General features: G+C 47.4%; 6 protein-coding genes across 6 annotated transcripts; 1 reads left to right on the top strand and 5 right to left on the bottom strand.

The window, feature by feature from the left end:
• Nucleotides 1-256: 256 nt before the first annotated feature.
• TSTA_090130 (prolidase pepP, putative) lies at nucleotides 257-1,782 on the bottom strand (the record flags this gene model as incomplete). Its single annotated transcript, XM_002478692.1, has 3 exons — nucleotides 257-463; nucleotides 516-1,548; nucleotides 1,616-1,782. The coding sequence occupies 3 exons, from the start codon at nucleotides 1,780-1,782 to the stop codon at nucleotides 257-259; spliced, it is 1,407 nt and encodes a 468-aa protein (XP_002478737.1).
• A 247-nt stretch (nucleotides 1,783-2,029) lies between these two features.
• On the bottom strand, nucleotides 2,030-3,454 carry TSTA_090120 (uncharacterized protein; the record flags this gene model as incomplete). The annotated part of the gene is made up of 2 exons (XM_002478691.1): nucleotides 2,030-3,363; nucleotides 3,400-3,454. The coding sequence occupies 2 exons, from the start codon at nucleotides 3,452-3,454 to the stop codon at nucleotides 2,030-2,032; spliced, it is 1,389 nt and encodes a 462-aa protein (XP_002478736.1).
• A 567-nt stretch (nucleotides 3,455-4,021) lies between these two features.
• On the bottom strand, nucleotides 4,022-7,151 carry TSTA_090110 (uncharacterized protein; the record flags this gene model as incomplete). The annotated part of the gene is made up of 3 exons (XM_002478690.1): nucleotides 4,022-4,209; nucleotides 4,271-6,791; nucleotides 6,858-7,151. The coding sequence occupies 3 exons, from the start codon at nucleotides 7,149-7,151 to the stop codon at nucleotides 4,022-4,024; spliced, it is 3,003 nt and encodes a 1,000-aa protein (XP_002478735.1).
• A 1,798-nt stretch (nucleotides 7,152-8,949) lies between these two features.
• TSTA_090100 (5-oxo-L-prolinase, putative) lies at nucleotides 8,950-13,245 on the top strand (the record flags this gene model as incomplete). Its single annotated transcript, XM_002478689.1, has 5 exons — nucleotides 8,950-8,988; nucleotides 9,068-11,723; nucleotides 11,779-12,264; nucleotides 12,326-12,507; nucleotides 12,559-13,245. The coding sequence occupies 5 exons, from the start codon at nucleotides 8,950-8,952 to the stop codon at nucleotides 13,243-13,245; spliced, it is 4,050 nt and encodes a 1,349-aa protein (XP_002478734.1).
• A 408-nt stretch (nucleotides 13,246-13,653) lies between these two features.
• Nucleotides 13,654-14,215, bottom strand: TSTA_090090 (RNA polymerase II transcriptional coactivator, putative; the record flags this gene model as incomplete). Its single annotated transcript, XM_002478688.1, has 2 exons — nucleotides 13,654-13,854; nucleotides 13,943-14,215. 2 exons carry the CDS (start codon nucleotides 14,213-14,215, stop codon nucleotides 13,654-13,656), a joined length of 474 nt encoding a protein of 157 aa, XP_002478733.1.
• A 450-nt stretch (nucleotides 14,216-14,665) lies between these two features.
• On the bottom strand, nucleotides 14,666-17,644 carry TSTA_090080 (PX domain protein; the record flags this gene model as incomplete). Its single annotated transcript, XM_002478687.1, has 2 exons — nucleotides 14,666-17,024; nucleotides 17,082-17,644. 2 exons carry the CDS (start codon nucleotides 17,642-17,644, stop codon nucleotides 14,666-14,668), a joined length of 2,922 nt encoding a protein of 973 aa, XP_002478732.1.
• Nucleotides 17,645-17,827: the final 183 nt, after the last annotated feature.

The raw sequence follows: 17,827 nt of genomic DNA, 5'->3' as shown, positions 1-17,827 counted from the left end.
TTCCGGAATGCTTGCATCTGTACGATGCGATGGTGTAGATATATGGAGGGGAAGAAATGATATTGCAATCACGAACTAAGCTATCAGCCATTCCGAACTCCGAAGCGGGGCCGGCCCGTCCGCGAGTAGCCGTTACGCATTGCTACACTATTGCTCCCTTTTATGATATTTGAACTGAGGTACGTTATGAGCAGATAGCATCTTCTGTTATATATTTTCTACTATTACGCTGCCTAAATTCTGTAGAAGAACCAAGCTACGACCCATTTATCATCAATTCAAGCTGATCAGCAGTCTTCGGCGCAGTCGTAAGGTTGTCATATCCTTCCTTGGTGATGTGAATATTGTCTTCGATGCGTACACCTCCGACTTCCCAGTATTTCTCCAAGACATCAGCGTCAATGTACTTGGAGAGCTCAGAGTCCTTGAGATAAGGCTCAATAATGAATCGGCAAAAGTAGACCTTGCTAGTCATCAGTACACACTTTTCAAGAAAATCCCAGGAATATACATACACCGGGTTCAACAGTAATTACACTTCCCGCAGGAAGTTTGCCTCTCACACGCAAATACCGGAACATCTTGTCCTTGTCTGCATAGTTTGCATGGCCGCCAGTATCATGGGTGTCCATTCCAAGATAGTGACCCAGCCCATGAGGAAAGAAGGCGACACTGATTCGCTTCTCAAGCAATTCTTCTTCTGAGCCACGCAGTATACCAAGTTTGAGCAATCCCTTGATTGCAACTCGGTGGGCAGTAACATGTACATCTTCCCACAGTACGCCTTCCTTGAGCATCGCAAGTGACTTGGTCTGCATTTCCAGAACGATATCATAGATCTGTCGTGACTCAGGGGAGAATTTGCCTGATAATGGGAATGTCCGAGTAACATCTGCACAGTAAGTTTTGTATTCACCCGCAGCATCGAGTAATAGATTCAATTTCTTCTTGTTCGTAGTTAGGTCAATCAACGGTTCATCATTGTTGACATAGTGCAAGGTAGCACTGCTCGTTCCACTAGCTACAATAGGATGATAAGCCATTTCGCGACATCCATGCGCAATGCAAGTTCCAATAAAAGCTGCTTCGAGCTCTCGTTCATTAGTAGCCGATTTGGTCGCTTTGAGAACAGCGACATGAGCTTGCGCGGTCACATCGTTTGCTTTCCGAATCATAGCAACTTCGTATGCATCTTTGACAACTCGGCATTCTTCAATTGCTGTTTTCAGAGCTACCAGGTCGGTTTCTGGGAAGTTCTTAAAGGAGATGTCGTCGGATATTTGCCCATCAATGGCAAATACAAACCCACTTGTGCCAACTTCTGATGCCAGGTGGGCCAGAGTAGGGTTGATATCAGTCGTGTACAGAACTTCGTCGACATCGTAGAGTTCCTTGGCTTGAGTGGGAGACAATGGAAGGCCAGACCATATGACCGACTCTGGGTCTAGAGGTGGGATGAAGAGGGCGAGCTTGTCGCTACTGATGTGGTAAGTGAGATGTGCATCTGGTAGCAGGCATCCGGAGAGATAGAAGAAAAAGCGACGCTGTCTTTCTCAGAAATTAGCTTTGACCGTGACAGTTTCATGTTGTCTTAGAAGCTTCAGGGTAGGCATACCGAAACGGCTGCTCAGAATCATTGTCTTCAATCATCTTCGTCTTCTGGGCTTCCAGATAGAGTACGCCATCTCCCTCGAAACCATTCTGTCGTAGGTATTCCACAACTCTACGAGCATGCGCCTTGGCTGGGTATTTACCCGCGAGTATTCCCTCGGTGGATGTCATAATTGTACGAATTTGGGGCCAATTTGGAAGAAAGTCAAGTATGAAGCAGTAGAAATATGTTTTATGTAAAGAGGCAGGGTATCATCGGCGTGGGCCCCGCGCGACTTCGTTAGATAAGGCCCCGCAATGCACTACATGCAATACAGAACAGACGAAGTAGACCGAACACAAAACGCTTCGATTCAATCAAAAGCAAATAGCTGAACAGACGACAAGGATATCATTAACACTGACTAGCTCATAAGAATCATCGCATAGGACTGCTAATCTCGGAATCAGGAACATCTTCAAAGTCCATCTGCCATTTATCCACTTCCGCAAACTTGCGCGCTGCCTCTTGCAATTCGCGACTGGTTACTCTCTTTGACGCCCGTGATGGTATCTCGGAATCTGACTCACGTAGATCTTCAGACGGCGGAGGTGATGAGAGGATAGAAGAGTTGTCAGAGAGATCGTTCTCTTTATCTGCAGCTTGAGGCTTCTGGCGAGAATATGTGCGTTGCGATTTGCTGCCCTGGGGATCAACTGCATTGGTAGTAGCTTTTGTGTTGCCGCGTTTGTTTTTCCTGCCACCACGATTCGGTTTGCTCGGTTTCGCATTGGTTTTCCCGAATGTCGCATTTGACAATCCCTTCTTTCGTGATCGCTGTGGTCTGCGCATGACTTCCCTAGTCAACTCATCCTCATCTGAATCTTCGTTGGCGGAGTCAATGCCATCTTCGTCCTCATTGTCATCCGTTCGCTGGTGACGACGAATTCGCCGCTGAGGGAGGAATCTAGTTTGTATGCTGAGTGTGGTCAACTTTGGTAAAGACTCTGCTGCTGCAGTTTTCTCTGTCGCTGCAGTGATTTGCTTTCCGACTATCATCAAGCGTGAGGGACTTGCTGTGGAGCTACTCATAGGTGTAGCCATGGTGAAACTAGGAGATTCCGCGCGCGTTCCGGCCACTGGGGATTTTGGGGTCGGTGTAAGTGTTGACAATGAACTACTACTTCTTGCCGAAGGGGAGCCTGGTTCAGCGTGATTGTCGTTCACTGCTTCCGACTGACGCTTCCTCTTTCTAGATTCCCGAGATGATGGCGATGGAACAACCTGTGGTGGACGTGATGGGGATGGGGACGCAGGCAATTGCCTCTCTGCGGCGTTAGACACTCTAGCGATATTTAATGGTGTAGATTCATCCTGCGGACTGAAGCCACCCAGAAAATCCTCATCGTCAAAATCCGACGAATTCTCGTCATCATGCGCCTGCATCATCTGGAGCAAACTTGGCTGTCTCGATCGCTTCTTGAAATTACTCAAAACAGAGCTTTCAAATCCAGGAGTGCTACCAATTCGTGAATTGAAATCCCCCTTTCGTCCAACCAAGGACAACGTAGAGGAGTAACCTCGAGCTCGGGTCGGGGGTCGAATACTCGCTGTGGTGGTATTTCCCGCAGGTGAAGAAGCGATAACATTCTCGTTGCTGTCTCTTGTAGGTGTTAGATCAGGTCGATCAGCGCGGTGGGCATCGTTGTTGTTTTCATCATGACCTGGTCGTCGAGGAGTTGCGATGTTACCGCCTTGCGATTCATCTTCTGCTGTATTTGATTTTTTCTCAGCTGGTTTTATAGAACCCTTTTCCGGCGCCTGGCGCACGGTACGAGCTCGTCGTGCAGGTGGGCGTGGCATGAGTGGCTATGCGAAGACACTTTGTCGCGATGGGGATAATATGCTGAGCGCGTAACGGGTACAGACTGTACGTGGATCGTGGACGTCTCAAATGATGCGAAATAAAGAAATTTTCTAAATACTTTTAGCGGTCTCCGTAGTCTGGGAGAAAGCGATGGAAATGGTGCTGTATGTATATTGGGTGTGTTGTCGGCATAAGTATGGAGATGGAAAACGGCCGCGACGCGTGGTGTTTGGCGCGTCTCAACGATCCCCACACCAACGGACAATCACAATCTGCTGAAAACAGTAACCAAGTTCTCCTGGGTTCTGAGTCCTGCTTAAGTCAAGCACACTGAAGCATGAACATCTATTTTCATGAAGCTACATATGATCATCAAGCAAAAGATATCCCAAATACTCCGTAATCTCATTGGACAAGAATAAGTATCAAGTCAGTAAATACATTCAACATCGTCGGGTTATCTTGGTATCTCAAAGAAGAAAAAAGCTCATCAGGTATCGATCGTCATCCATAAAGATCAAAGATACACAGAAAATATTTGCCAGAAACCAATTGGCATCTCATTACACAAGCACCCACTCGGTGCCTCGTTTTATATATTTATCGAGAAGCAAGCCCACATCATTCAGAGCGAATCGGCAGATGTAAAATCCAAAGAATTCTGCAGCGTGACGAGTACTCAATTCAAGTCCTACATGAGTTGGAGACGAATGCTTGAGTCCAGGATCTTCGACTTGGCGCGCGATTTGGTCTGATTTGATTATTAGTATACAGAACATGTACAAAAAGATGTATGACAGGCTGAAACTTACCCAGAACCTGGACGGCATCGAACAATCGCGCCAGAGCTCCCATGTAATTCGCATTCGGTCCACTCAATTGAAGCTGCGTGGCGTCCCGCTTGGTGAAGCGACCACTAGGAGGAGACGCTGTCATTGGCAGCGTGCTCATACTGAGACCGCCTTTGCTACTATCCCTATGTGTCGACGAACTTGCACTGTTGTTCACTGCTGCCGAACTCTTCGATCGAAGTTTTCTCCAAGAGGTAAGAACGGATCTGCTAGACTGGCTAGGAGTCCTTGATGCCAAACTATCAGCATTCACCGGTGACTCGTCCGAGTTGTTTGCGTTCTTGAAAAGAGGAAGTGCGCCTTGAACCCCAACCTCGTTACCGAGCTTCTTCGAGAATGCGGTCTGAGCTTGGTCTAGGATATTCTCAAAGGCTTGCATCTCTTCTAAAACAGCATCCGCATCATATGTATCGACTTGACCGACTTTCTGGAGAGCTGCAGTCAACAAGTCGCAGAGTGAGATTTTGTCTTCTATAGCCCGGATCCGGACATTTTTTACATGCCAAACTTCCCTAGGTATAAACAGCTTGGTGGAAAGATATCCGCCACGTGGATGTGCAATGGTCTGATAAAGACATCGCATAAGCCAAAAAGGGCGCAATAAGAACGATTCCGGACAAGGTTCCAAGGGTATAGGAGCATTAGTAACTGTTGAGCTTGGTGATCCGGGTGTGGTGGGCGAATGTATATCATTATCAAATAGGTGGAGGCTTTTGGAAGTCATCAAGGGGAATGACGTCCCGATCGGCGTCGGCATTGCAGGCACGAGACCATTTGCCAACTGCCGTTGGAAGTCAAAGGCGGGGAAGACACTGCTAGACGGCGTATTTGGAGATCCATTCGAAACGTCAGGGGTGGACACAGACATGTTCCTGGCTCTCATGCCTGCCAAACTCGATGAAGAGGTGTTCTTGCGGAGTAAGCCGGGAGCAGAAATGATCTTGTTGATGGTTCTTGGGGGAGAAGATTGTACGGATCGCGAGGTAGCCTCTCCATCAAGTGTAGGTACTCTTGTCAGACTTGAACTACGCTGGCCTACTGCGGAAACATCGAACGAACCCTTCTTTTCAAGAGGTCCAGATGGTAATGGTTTAGACATCGAACTGGTCAATACTGGTAGACTTGTCTTGGGCTCAGCTTGCAGTACTGGTGATGGATATCCCGCAGGGTGTGCTGTATAGGGTTCTTTCTTGGTAGGCTCATAGCCTGCAGCAACACGCTTAGTATCGATTTTCAGTTGTTTCGTATTAGAACCAGAAAAGCGACGAGCTCGTACACCAGCAGAAGGTGACATATTCGGGGCAATTGGTTGGTGTGTGCTTCCTGTTGGTATCTTTGGGACAGGTGGAAGTCGCTTACTTGGCGCTGCTGCATCAGGAGCGGTCAAGATACCTTCTTCTGCAAGCGTCGAAAGAGAGGTACCGGCAGTGGCTGAATTCGATGTGATCGAGCTGCCCCAAGTTCTGCCAGAGATCGTACTTGAGTCCGATTGTCTAGGCAGCGCAGTTTTGGCATGAAGATTGAATTCGAAATCATCCATCACATAGCCTTTCGTCATCTCTTCTAACAATCGTTCCTCTTCCTCGGCTTCGTCGTCAATATAATCAGCATTAGCATTGTAGCCGGAAATCACGGTGGTTTCATCCATCATGAGCCGCTGCTGCAAACCTCGTGCCATAACAGCTTGGGCTTCCCTCTCAGCTTCCCGAACTCGCTGCTTGGCGATTTCAATGTTTCTTCTAACATTCGATACTACATCATCCGGGTCGTAATCGTCATCTTTGTGATCTTCGTAATCATCGTCATCATAAAATCCCCCCTGCTGGTTCACCGCGGGTTCCAAACCCTCGTCATAGGCTGCTTCAACTGCAGCATCCAGCGCAGCGTCAAACTCTGCCTCAGTACCATTACTTGCGTGATGCGAATGGCCCAAGTATAAAGATAATTTCGAGTGTGTGGACACAGGAGACGAAGCACCAGATTCATCGATTGTGTCCAACCATGATGTAGATTGACCTTCATTAAAAATAGGAGCTTGTCCGTCAGAAGAATAAGATGTATGCGCCGTTGAACTTCGTACTTCATTATCTCCTTGATGATCCACCGAGCCTCGACGAGATATTGGGTGGGCAGAGAGAGGTGCGGAATGCTGCTCTGCAACAACTTCGCTTTCCCGTGTGTTGAAGCCACCAGTGCCGATATTTGAATCTTCAAATGAGAGATTGAGATCTCCGCCAGACATAGATGGCAATCGCACGTTACTCAAGCTAGGTAGTGGCGGCACGTCATCTTCAATGTGTTGTCTAGAACGATCGTTTTCTTCGCCCTCCTCGTCATAAAAGTACTCCTTGACCGGTTCCTCATCTTGCGGTGTAAGGCTCTGGCCGCTCGGTGGTCTTTCGGGCAGGGCTTTGTCTTTCTTTGGATTGGAAGGGAATTGTATTCGGAGCAGTTCTTGAATGCGGTTCAGATACGTTTTACGCTACAGGTGTGCTGTCAGCGAAAGCTCCTTTACGACGGACAAAAAGACAGAACATGGATCACTCACAATTTCCAGCAACTTATATTTCTCTACGTCCCCTCCATTGCTGCGAAGCATGACATTCTGCAACAACTCGCATGCATCTTGGTAGGCTTCGATGGCGCCTTCAAAATTTGCGGCGTTATCTAGCAACACCGCGGTATTCGCTTTCTGCAATGCTTTTGAAAGCATTGCCTTTTGTGAAGACCCACGCTGTCGGCGACGCTGTGGGGACCTCGATCTCGACGCGGTCCTTTCCAGATCATTTCTTGTACTATGCTCTCCACTGTAAGAGCTCGATATATTCACCGGATCCTCCATATTGGCATTCGGCGGAAGCGGAGGTGCGTACCTTCCAGTCCGTAACGGTGAAATGTGTTGTATGTTCTGAGACGTATGATAGGGTGATGTTGATCTCGGTGCCGAGGAATTATACAAGTCGACTTATTTACACCACGGGACCCTCAATCAATGTATATGAACCTCGGAGCGTAATGAGAGACATATATAAGCTATGCTGATCTTTTTTCAGGGTCCGAGAAGGGCGCTCTGAGCATATCAACGTGCAGAAGTGTCTCCGACGTGACAACCAAAACTCAGACCGGCTTTCTTTTCATAATTCAACAGTCATGTGTTATATCCTCCAAGATGTAGCAAAAATCTAGAGCCAATTGGGGGTCTTTTCACTCCAAACCATTACCGATCGATGAATGTATTGTCGTCCTTATCTAACGATAGATGGCAGTGTAGATAAGTCAAGGCGAGTTCCGATATCAACAATCCCGTTGATTGATATTGACGTATATCCGGTAATAGAGAAAGCGCTCGCCTTTTCCGACCAGGGGGTACGCAAGCCGCCAATGTTCCGCAAAATCGACCCAGCCGTGATGTGGTGCTCGCTAATCGGACAGCGAGTACAGGAGAAGCGAAACGGATGTATACCAGTATACTGCAATTCAGGAATCACACAGAGGCGTCCATCCAGGAGCGATAGGGTAAGCGACAAATGGAGCGAAGAAGGGAAAAAGAGGACAATAGACAGGAAGAGACACAAGAAGCTCTAGAACGGCAGGGACGTGGGTCGCTAATTGGCTGGGCTGGAGAGAAAGGGGGAAAGCCCGCGCAGCACTGGCAAATGGGCAGGAGCGGCGTGGGACCTGCACTGGACCAGCCAATTAGACGCCGCCCAGCCGGTATGGTCTACATCGCCGTCTTAATCCTCAGATATTCCTCTCCAGGCTATTTTGTTCTCGGATTCGACTGTTATTCACTTACCATACTTCAAACTTCACATCCATACCGACTTTACCGCTCCTCGACCCCGTGGACATTGCGCCCACGGCCAGATAAAATGGACAATTGCCCCGGTCCCGCAGCGGTCTGAGAGATGCTAAACATGAATCAGAATCCCGCAGACAAAGCGAAGAACATCAGACAATCCAGACAATCTAGCGTCATTACCGTTGCCCAATACGTCAGTACAATGCGGACCTTATGAACCAGGTTTACAAAGAACTGGATATGTTCTCCGAGTCATGCCCTTCACATTGTTTATCCCCGTACTCGGAATCAGGAACGGAACGCCTATTGACCAACAAGAGCTAGCAGATCTATGGATCCGTGGGTTAGCATAGAACTCTGGATCAGTCAGAATAGGGATGCGACCTGGACATATGTGCCACCACGGCCATTGCTTCCTATGTACTATTGTATACAGTCAGACAGAGCAGATCGTTCAGTGGAAACTTGACAGAGTACGATCTAATAATAGGCAAAATTACACTATCGTAGTCCGTCTCTTGAAGTCGCAATGCCATTGGACTTTATACAGTATGTACGCTAGGCGGTGGCAGAACCATTGGTCGCTTTTATCTATTTCGTCATCATTCAGTCTGCGATGCTATCAAGCACACCACATACATATAGCAAGCCCACGGCTGTCCTCTGCCTTTGATACATATTTCTTTAATATTTCATGTGATGATCGAGAAGATCTGCGAGTTCAGCCGACTTGTCCACACGCAATTTGTTACCTGGAATAGTCGAGGGTCGAGCTGCGGGGAACAGAAGATATATATGCACAGTTGGACTTTATAGCTATCGACTAACCAGCTTTGCAATGGCACTGTCAAATAGGGGAATACGAATTGCAATTGACGTATGGAAATCCCCTTCCTTGTCATTATTGCTGATTATCTCCTAGCTTCTACTTGCGCTGCGCTAACCAGCAATGATAGCGGGGTGGCACTTTTACCGACTGTGTCGGAAACCCAGGCACAGGGAAACTAGAGGACGATATCGTTATCAAACTCCTATCGGTTGATCCTGATAACTACGATGACGCACCCCTGGAAGGTATTCGCAGGTTACTTTCCAAGTTCACAGGTCGCGAGATTCCGCGAGGTGAACCCCTCGACACCTCCCAAATCGAAAGCATTCGGATGGGCACGACTGTAGCAACGAATGCGCTCCTGGAACGGAAAGGAGAAAGAATTGCGCTCATAGTCACAAAAGGCTTCAAAGACTGCTTGCAGATTGGAAACCAGTCTCGTCCGAAAATATTCGATTTGGCAATTAGACGTCCGGAAGTACTGTATGAAAAGGTCATTGAGATTGATGAACGGGTGACTTTGGAAGACTATGCAGAAGATCCGACAAGAAACAGAACAGAGACACCGACCCGCGAACAGACATCATCAGGTGCAGAGATAATCCGCGGTCTATCCTCAGAGGCGGTTAGGATCCTGCAGAGGCCAGCAAAAGACACCGTGAGAGAGCAGCTGCAGCAACTGTACAACGACGGCTTTCGCAGTATTGCTGTCTGTCTCATGCACGGGTACACCTTCCCAGACCATGAGGCATTTGTTGGTCAATTGGCCCGAGAGATCGGATTTGAGCACATCAGTCTGAGCCACGAGTTGATGCCGATGATTAAGCTAGTACCACGAACAACCTCTGCCTGTGCTGACGCATATTTGACTCCAACAATCAAGAAGTATATCGCTGGGTTTCAGGCGGGCTTCGAGGGCGGATTAGGTGCAGAGTCTGTGCAGAATAGCAGCGGCTCTAAAAGCGCCCGATGCGAGTTCATGCAATCAGACGGCGGTCTCGTGGATGTTAGCCAATTCTCCGGTCTCAAAGCTATACTATCAGGGCCAGCGGGCGGAGTCGTCGGCTACGCTTTGACTTCCTATGACCCCAAGACTAGAACCCCGGTTATTGGGTTTGATATGGGGGGTACAAGTACAGATGTCAGCCGTTACGGAGAAGGGAGATATGAACATGTCTTTGAAACGACTACTGCAGGTGTGACCATCCAGTCCCCGCAACTGGATATCAACACTGTCGCTGCTGGGGGCGGTTCCCAACTGTTCTTCCGTAACGGACTCTTCGTTGTCGGCCCGGAATCTGCTGGTGCCCATCCTGGCCCGGCCTGCTATCGGAAAGGAGGCCCATTAACTGTGACAGATGCCAATCTGTTTTTAGGAAGGCTCTTACCTGACTTCTTCCCCAAGATCTTTGGAAAGAATGAGAATGAAGGACTGGACGAAGAAGCTAGTCGTAAGAAGTTCAAGGAGCTCACGCAACAGATCAACGATGAATTATCCAAGTCAGGGGAAGATAAGAAGATGACACCGGATGAAGTGGCATATGGTTTCATAAAGATCAGTAATGAAACCATGACTAGACCTATTCGTTCACTTACTGAAGCTCGAGGCCATGATACATCGAAACACCGTCTTGCCACATTTGGCGGTGCCGGTGGTCAACATGCCGTAGCCATCGCCGAGGGTCTGGGAATACGGCAGATCCTCGTGCATCGATACTCCTCCGTACTTTCGGCATATGGCATGGCTTTAGCTGACGTTGTGGACGAGAGGCAGGAGCCAGAATCAGCGATTTGGTCCACTGCTGATGATGTGCAAAAGAAGTTGAAATCCAAAATGGCCGAGCTAAAGAACAAATCCGGAGATAAGCTTCGTGCTCAAGGCTTCGACGACGACTCGATCGTGTTTGAAGAATATCTCAATATGAGGTATAGAGGCACTGAGTCGTCACTTATGATCATCAAACCAACTCCAGAAGAAGCCCGTGATCTCTATGGAGGAGACGAATGGGTATTCGGAGAGGCCTTTGTCAAGCAACATGAGCGAGAATTTGGGTTCGTTCTACCTGATAGAGATATTATCGTTGACGATGTCCGAGTACGCGGTATCGGCAGAAGTTTCCAGGAACTTGGCAAAACCGTTGATCAACAACTACGGGAAGCCAAACCTCGTGACGTTGACAGCAAGAAGATATATCAGACGAAGAAAGTATTTTTTGAGGGAGGACGTCTTGATACGCCCATCTATAAACTGGACGATCTCGATGTCAATGATCGCGTGAAAGGACCCGCAATCGTAGCAGACAATACACAAACACTGGTTGTGACTCCAGGTGCTACTGCGCTGGTCACGGAGACACATGTAGTGATCAACATTGGAGAGAATGATGTCCTTGGGGTCAAGGCTGACACTAGTGGAGTTGACCCAATTATGCTTAGTATCTTTGGCCATCGTTTCATGGCGATAGCAGAGCAGATGGGTCGTGCTTTACAAAAGACCAGTGTGAGCACCAACGTCAAGGAGAGACTCGACTACTCGTGTGCCTTGTTTGACTCTGATGGAGGGTTGGTTGCCAACGCACCGCATCTCCCTGTACATTTAGGAAGTATGTCAACCTGCGTACGTACTCAGGCGAATATCTGGAGAGGGAAGCTTAAACCTGGAGATGTGGTTGTATCCAATCATCCCGAATTTGGAGGTACCCATCTTCCGGATATTACCGTGATTACACCGGCCTTTGCAGGGGATGAAATTATCTTCTACGTAGCGTCTCGAGCGCATCATGGTAGGTTATACTAAGTGGGTGCTTGCGTTGGACATTGATGCTAACGAGTCCACAGCCGATATTGGAGGCATTCTACCCGGAAGCATGCCCCCTCATTCGAAAGAGCTTTATCAGGAAGGCGCAGCAATCAAGTCAGAAAAATTGGTATCTGAGGGCCACTTCAATGAGGAACGCATCACAGAGCTCCTCTACCATGAACCAGCACAGTACCCAGATTGTAGTGGTACTAGATGTCTTGCGGACAACTTGAATGATCTGAAAGCGCAGATAGCAGCAAACCAAAAGGGCATTAACCTCATCACTAACCTTATTGAGGAATATGGGCAAGATGTAGTCCAGCATTACATGATCAAGATTCAGGAAAATGCGGAACTTAGTGTCAGAAATCTGCTCAAAGGTGTGAGCCAGAGGTTCAAAGGCCAGGATCTCACGGCTATTGATTATATGGATGATGGGAGTCCTATTAAGCTACGTATTTCAATAGACGCAGACGAGGGAGCTGCTGTTTTTGACTTTTCGGGCACTGGGCCTGAAGTTTATGGTATGCATACATCAAATGGACATACAAAGGGTAAAAGGACTAACGAATATATCTTGAATAGGAAACATCAATGCACCAGAAGCTGTTACATACTCAGCAATCATATATTGTCTGAGATGCCTGATCTCGGAGGACATTCCTCTCAACCAAGGATGTTTGAAGCCCATCAGAGTTCACATTCCGAAAAACTCTTTCCTTTCGCCATCAGAAAGTGCCGCAGTTGTCGGCGGAAACGTTCTAACAGTAGGTTTCACCACAATTTTAAGTTGGGAATGAACTAACGATTATTTTTAGAGCCAACGAGTCACAGATGTGATCCTTAGGTGCTTTAATGCCTGCGCTGCATCGCAAGGAGACACAAACAATCTGACATTTGGCTTTGGCGGTAACGTATCCGGATCAAAAGCAACCCAGGGTTTCGGATATTACGAAACTATAGCTGGAGGCAGTGGTGCCGGCCCTGACTGGGAAGGCACATCAGGAGTTCACACTCACATGACCAATACCCGAATCACAGACGCCGAAGTCTTTGAACGACGCTACCCAGTTATACTGCGTGAGTTCAGCTTACGACCTGGATCTGGAGGGTTGGGACAGCACTGTGGTGGAGACGGTGTTGTCAGAGACATCGAGTTTCGAATCCCTGTTCAAGTATCTATTCTTTCTGAGAGAAGGGTATACAAACCCTATGGATTGGAGGGCGGCGAAGATGCGCAAACAGGTCATAACTTATGGATCCGAAAGATTCCCAGGAAAGACAAGGACGGAAATGAATTCATCGAAGACAGGCTCATTAACCTGGGAGGTAAGAATAGTATCAAGATGCAGCCTGGTGAAAGGATTGTGATTATGACTCCTGGAGGTGGTGGCTGGGGTGTTGCCGGTGAGGAGAGTAAGGCTAAGAAGAAGCTTGATGCGCGACATGGTTGGAAAGGAGGTTCAATCGCGAATATTTTGGCTACTCAGGAGGCGAGTATCTAGTACCAGATGGTATATAAATAGGCTATTTTGATGTGCATAGAATTTGAAACCAATTGATCAAGGCAAAGAAGCAGGTTTGGAGAGACATCTCGGAAGAATATTAATTGGTATAGCTATGGCCAAGACGTATTACTAGCTAAACGAGCCTGCCTATGTTCGCCTTGTAATGTATGTCAGTCTCGTTGACAAAAGAAGATTGCATATACCATTCCAGTAAGCGACTGTCCTTCCCAATTCAACCCCGAAACACAGTTACTGTTTGAAAACGACTCATGGGAACAAGTATCATCTCAAGCACGGGGGGCAGAGAAGTAGGTATAATGTCCGAGATCGTATTTGAGTTGATATGAAGACAAGAGTGCAAGTCGAGAGATCATGAAAGTGATTCCTTGTAAGGCCCGCAGGTCTTCACTCTCCATCCTCGTCTTCCTCGCTGGTAGAATCAATATTCTTTTTCCCACTGTGATCACCTTCATCCTCATCCTTTTCATTCGACTCGCCATTATACGAAGGACGAGGAACCGATATACCTTTTGCAGAGAGCACTTGTTCGATTTCGGGCAAGTGGCTAACGAGAGCGCTGAATTGTTCAATTGGGAGTGATATACCCTACACCAACGAAACAAATGACATTAGTATCATTGACGAAATTATAAGCAAGATAATAAATCAACAGCAAGAGAGGGAAAGGCAATACCTTCTTCCCAGGAAGTTCCTGCCCATCCTTCTCATAATACTCTCTAATGTTCACCATGCTCTTCCCCCTGAATTCTGAAATGGTTACTCTGCGGTGGCTCGATATATCCCAATAAATATCACCGTTTGCGTCTGTTTTGTTAGTTGACGATGATAATGATTCAGCCGTCTTTGCCTTCTTTGCGCCGCGACTCTTGTTATTGTTGTCATCGTCAACGACGAAGCCGTCATCGGATTGGTATTCGATTGAACGCTTTTTTGATTTGGAGGACATTTTCATTTCTCAAGTGTGTAATTGAAGTTATGGAATTTGTTAGGATTGCGAACTGAAGTTTGTTTGAAGTTGTAGCCTTGTAGGTAGGTAAGATGGAGATAAAGAGCGCGTCACAGTAGCTGACCTATTTATCACTGTGGATCCAGCTTATCTTATCTTATCGGCTCCATTGCGGAGAAGCTTGTCTACAGTACTGTAGAACCCAGCTACGTATAACGAAAGGAAGCCCTCTCCATATCTAAACCATCTCAGCTTTGCTTGCTCTAATATGGAACTGAAAAGATAGATTAATATTTTGGAGTGCCATTTATGCCCAGTTCCTTAGTCTTTGACTTAGATCCTGAGAGACCTTCAGTCCGTTATAGTCAGGTTCTACTGTAGTAATGGAGTATGAGGGAATAACGCTGAATACATTAAGTGTCATGATCTAATAGACAGAGAAAAGAAAAATCATAGAATCACAGCTCTTAGAGCTTGCAATATGAGAGCAAACATGAATCCTCGCCCGACCTCCTCAACCTGAAGACAATCAAAGACCTTCCCCAATGCCTCTCTAGACGCTGCTGCACCCATTACGCTCATCAGGACTTGAGGCATACCTCTCTCAATCAGCAGTTTTCTCGCCTCATTCTTGAGGTTTTCGCTTTCCTCCTTGCTCAATGGAGGTGGCCATGCTTTCATCTCCTCTTCTGTGGGTAGAGCGTTTTCTCGGATCTTCGTGAGTTTAGCAGCGATCGCTTCGTCTGTGGTGTTGGAATCAATCATTGAGTCTTGTACTAGGACACGGATTGATTCCAAATGTAAATTACCTGGACGAAGAATATACGTCTTTGCAGCATTGAGTAGTGTCTTTCGAATGGTCCAGGCAGAAGACAGTGTATATAACTCGTTAATGACTGCGAATATAAGCTCCACGGCTACACGGGTTTCCTCTTCGTTGATGGGATTCTCTGAAGGCTTCGTGCGTGGATAGTGTGTGCTTTCCTTTCGCATTATAACTGGGTTAGCACTTATGTCTTGTGCTTGTGTAGGTTCGTATAGGGTCTCAGGCTTTGCGTTATCCTTCTCAGGGCTTGGGGTCCGTACTGACGAAGTCGGAGATGATTTAGGGCTTGTTGAATCATTTTGTCCATCTTGTGCAGACTGCGCTGTCGCCTTGTTCGCCATAGAATCCTGATATTTTGCATCTGTCATGGGAGTCTCAACGGCCCCAGCGCCATTAGACAGTTCGTCGCCATGCTGATCGATGCGTATCGGGCTACCGAGATCTTGAGAACTACCTAGCGATGTGGTATCTGGCGAACGTTCTCGGATTGCATTAAGAGCGACGTTTGAACCACTAGCTGGAGAATTCTTCGAATCTCTGGGAGTAGTATCCACGCTCCTTCTGTTCCTATTAACGCCACTAAGAACTCCAGTTACTCCGTCTAACATGGCTTTTCCACCCCCCGCAACGCCTTTGGGTGCATTGGACAAAACGCCCAACATGTTCTTTCCCATGTTTTCAAATGTGCTTGAGGCACGCAGGTTAAATCCGCCTTTCCCAGACGTAGGAGACATCTGGCCAAAATCGTTGTCTTTATCGAGAAATTTTCGAAGGCGTTCAGACTTCGCCAGGTCTCTATGCTCCAGCGCATCCCGGAGATATCGCTCTAAAGCCTTTGCCAGTGATGATTTTGTTTGGTCACGATATGGGGGTAACACAGGATGGATATCTATAAAGGGAGCATGATGGTATCTGGCGAGGGTTGCAAGACCTGCATGCAAATATTCAAAATCTTGATATTTTCTGAAGATCATCCAACCCGGATACCGTGTTGAAGCAGGTTCTATTTGAAGCATATATTCAGTTGTCGGCTTGGCTTTCATTGTCGTTTTGTCACCAGGCACGGAACCATCATCAACCGTGACGGATGCCCCATAGAGTATTTGCACAGCGTCTTCTACTTCCTCTTGATTACTGATGTTCGTTGTTCCACCTAAACTATGCTCTTGGTTCACAATATCAAGCAGCCGCTGCGGAGCCTCTCCTCGATCTTCCTTCGGAAGTTTCTCGATAGAAGAACTTGGTGTAGCTCCTGGGGAACTTCTGCTAGATATCGCCCCAGTCGTTTTATCTTTGGAGATGTCCTTCAATAGAATGCTGCCATCACTATTAAGCTTTGGTAACCCGGGAGCATCCTGTATGGGAAATGGCCCCTGCTTTCCTTTCACACTTTCGGTCAGATCCTGAGAAGTGTTCCCTGCAATCCCTGATAGAGCTGCTATTTCACCCTTCGAGGCGCTTTCGAGTCCGGCATCAATCGCATTCATGATTTGCGGTTCGCCTTCCCTTAGCAGATAAACAATCCACCCATTGATAGAGTCCGGCTGTGAGCAGCTCTTCACGACTGACTCGAGAACAACACCGGCAAATATTCCGCGAAGGAAGTTTCTTACTGTCTCGCAGTTGTAGAAAGAAGGTTCCAGGAAGTTGGAAAGCAGGTCGTCTGCGACCATTGTCATTTTCTTTTGCTGCTGATCTTTCGACAGCACATTGGCCAGGTTACTGTTCGGGTACTTTGTCAGATATTGCCTCACATGATCTTCGGTCGACGTCGAATCGGAAGCTGTTTCCTGTAAGGCTAGAGATAGTTCGTTCAGAAATACTATAATCATTGAACTTGAATTGGTAACGAATTGAAGAAATGTATCTGCCGATCGTTTACGGGTCATATGCGTTGATAGCGAGTTTACGAATCCGACAATAATCTTTCTGCAGGAGAGGGGAAACGAGTCGTCCGAGGGTAATATAGGCTTATACCAGTGACTGTTTTGGCAATTAGACCGGCTTATTGGAAAGCGAAAAGAAAGCATTAGCACTCACAGTACATAGCCATCCATCATAGCGTCTATGAGTTCCGTGAGGGCAGCAGCAGTAGCAGGGGGAAATTTAGATAAATCCAATGTGGCCGCATCCTCATTAGCTTTTGCTGCTGCTGCCTTTTCCTGATCTGTTCGCACAACATCGCTCTGAGGTTTCCAGTCCAGAAGTCGCGAAGCGACTTCGATCCCAAGCTCTCTTCTCCTGCGAAAAGAATATAGACCAACGCCATCTCCTCCGTCTCCAGCAGCCTTATCCGCAATAAGCCCTGCCCGGTAATCATGAAACAGGAACCCTGAAAGTAGGCCGATGAGAAGTATTCCTAACCTGCCGAAAATAAGGTATATGAGAAGCGCAGAAGCACCAAGTATCACAACAAGTGTGCCATTGTCGACCGTCTCGAGAAAGCTCAGAATCCACTGTCCCGACAGCGATGAGATTGTATCTGCGGCTTGAGGTGACGTCGAGTCGACCTTTGTTTCTGTGCTGGCGTAATCGATCGCGGAGGTCTGGACAGGTTGTCCATTTGCCGGAGGCGATTTCGGAGAAGCAGCCGCTTCAGTCATAGTATCTATCTACATTGGCGGATAGTCGGAGGCAGATGAAAGATATGGCATCTCTCGAGTTTGTTGGGGTTCAGTGAGTTAACAGATCGAGGCGAATGATGCAGGAGGCAGAGAGGAGTTGGAATGACTGTTTGTTGGTAGAAACGGTAAGCGACGGATGCGCCTCATATGAAGCTCAAACGC

Source organism: Talaromyces stipitatus, genomic scaffold (genome assembly GCF_000003125.1).
Source record: "Talaromyces stipitatus ATCC 10500 scf_1105507295527 genomic scaffold, whole genome shotgun sequence".
Taxonomy (NCBI): domain Eukaryota; kingdom Fungi; phylum Ascomycota; class Eurotiomycetes; order Eurotiales; family Trichocomaceae; genus Talaromyces; species Talaromyces stipitatus.
Note: the sequence above shows the minus strand (reverse complement) of the source record. Positions and strands in the feature narration are given on the sequence as shown.